This window comes from Sinocyclocheilus grahami, unplaced genomic scaffold (assembly GCF_001515645.1).
Source record: "Sinocyclocheilus grahami isolate Dianchi unplaced genomic scaffold, SAMN03320097.WGS_v1.1 scaffold231.1, whole genome shotgun sequence".
NCBI lineage: Eukaryota > Metazoa > Chordata > Actinopteri > Cypriniformes > Cyprinidae > Sinocyclocheilus > Sinocyclocheilus grahami.
Window position 1 is genome coordinate 1,240,022 of NW_015505410.1, and position 1,207 is coordinate 1,241,228.

At 35.4% G+C, this 1,207-nt stretch overlaps 1 protein-coding gene across 1 annotated transcript in view; it reads right to left on the minus strand.

The window, feature by feature from the left end:
* LOC107597402 (gamma-crystallin M2-like) overlaps nucleotides 1-338 on the minus strand; it is a 38,286-nt gene extending 37,948 nt beyond the window's left edge. The window contains exon 1 of the mRNA XM_016288449.1: nucleotides 318-338. Coding sequence (XP_016143935.1) covers nucleotides 318-323 — 6 coding nt within the window. The 5' untranslated portion in view covers nucleotides 324-338. The remainder of the gene's footprint in view (nucleotides 1-317) is intronic.
* Nucleotides 339-1,207: the final 869 nt, after the last annotated feature.

Sequence of the window (1,207 nt, forward strand, 5' to 3'; positions counted from 1 at the left end):
CAGTTGCTCATTCCAAACATAGACATGTAATCGGCATAGTCTCCCTTTCTAAAGAAATACTGATTTCCCATGTAGTTGGGATTATCGTACATCATCCAGCATCCACTCTCCACTCTGCAAGAGTGACAGCGGCTCATGTAGGAGGAGAAGTCACCACAGTCGCCCATACAGTCATAAGAGCGACCCTGGAAGTTCCTGTCCTCAAAGAAAGTGACCTGAAAATTCAAATTCAATATTTTCATGATGTAAAGTGAAATAAACCAAACAAATATTTTGAAGTTAAACTTTGTGGAAATGGGTGCTGGAATAAGGTTTACCTTCATGGTTGCGATGGCTGATCCTCAGTAGTTCCACAAAGGAGAAGCTGGAGCTGATTTTGCTTGTTGGCTGACTGCTGTCACCTGTGCTTTTATACTAGACAAAGACTAAAGACTACAGAGCCTCTATTGTTAGACAATTCCTGACTGTGCAGGTTAGCATAGAGGCCATTATAGTTGAAACTTGTTATGTAGTTCTTAGCACTCGCATTTATTAGGACCCTAGGAAGTTTAAACATTTCTAGTACTCTGTATTAGTGATGTAAATTCAAGTACAAATAACCAAAGGTATTATTTGTCACAGCTAGGTATTTCTCACAGTGTTATATTCAGAGATAAAAATTTAGCTAGGCTAGACCTGTAGCCTACTGACCTCATATGTAGTTTTATAAAATACAGTACTTCTACTGCAATCAATAATGCAAACAATACATAATTAATGCCTTTTCCATTGTGGGGAAGATTGCCACTTATATTTTGTTCCTCAAATGTATATTTAGCTATATTTGTTAAAGTCATATACAGTGTTCCTTTGATAAGTTTTGCCTTCATGTTGTTACTGAACAATTCAGCAACTATTGTCTACCATTTATTTTGCTTTTAGCTGTTGCTCTCTTTTAATGCAAGTCCAAAGGATAATTTCTATGAAATTGTGTATATAGAATTAGCGTAAACACAATCAAATGTTGTTGCTGAGTGATTCTTAACAATAACACAATGTACCCAGACAGAATACAAGCAGTATTTGTTGTTGTGGTTGTTGTTTGTTTCTTTTTTTAAATAAATAAATGTAAATACATTTTGAGAATTACATGCTTTGCATAAAATTGTGTTAAAGCCAGCTAAATATTGTAGCGTCTGGAACACTCCAACACACAATATATATTTTG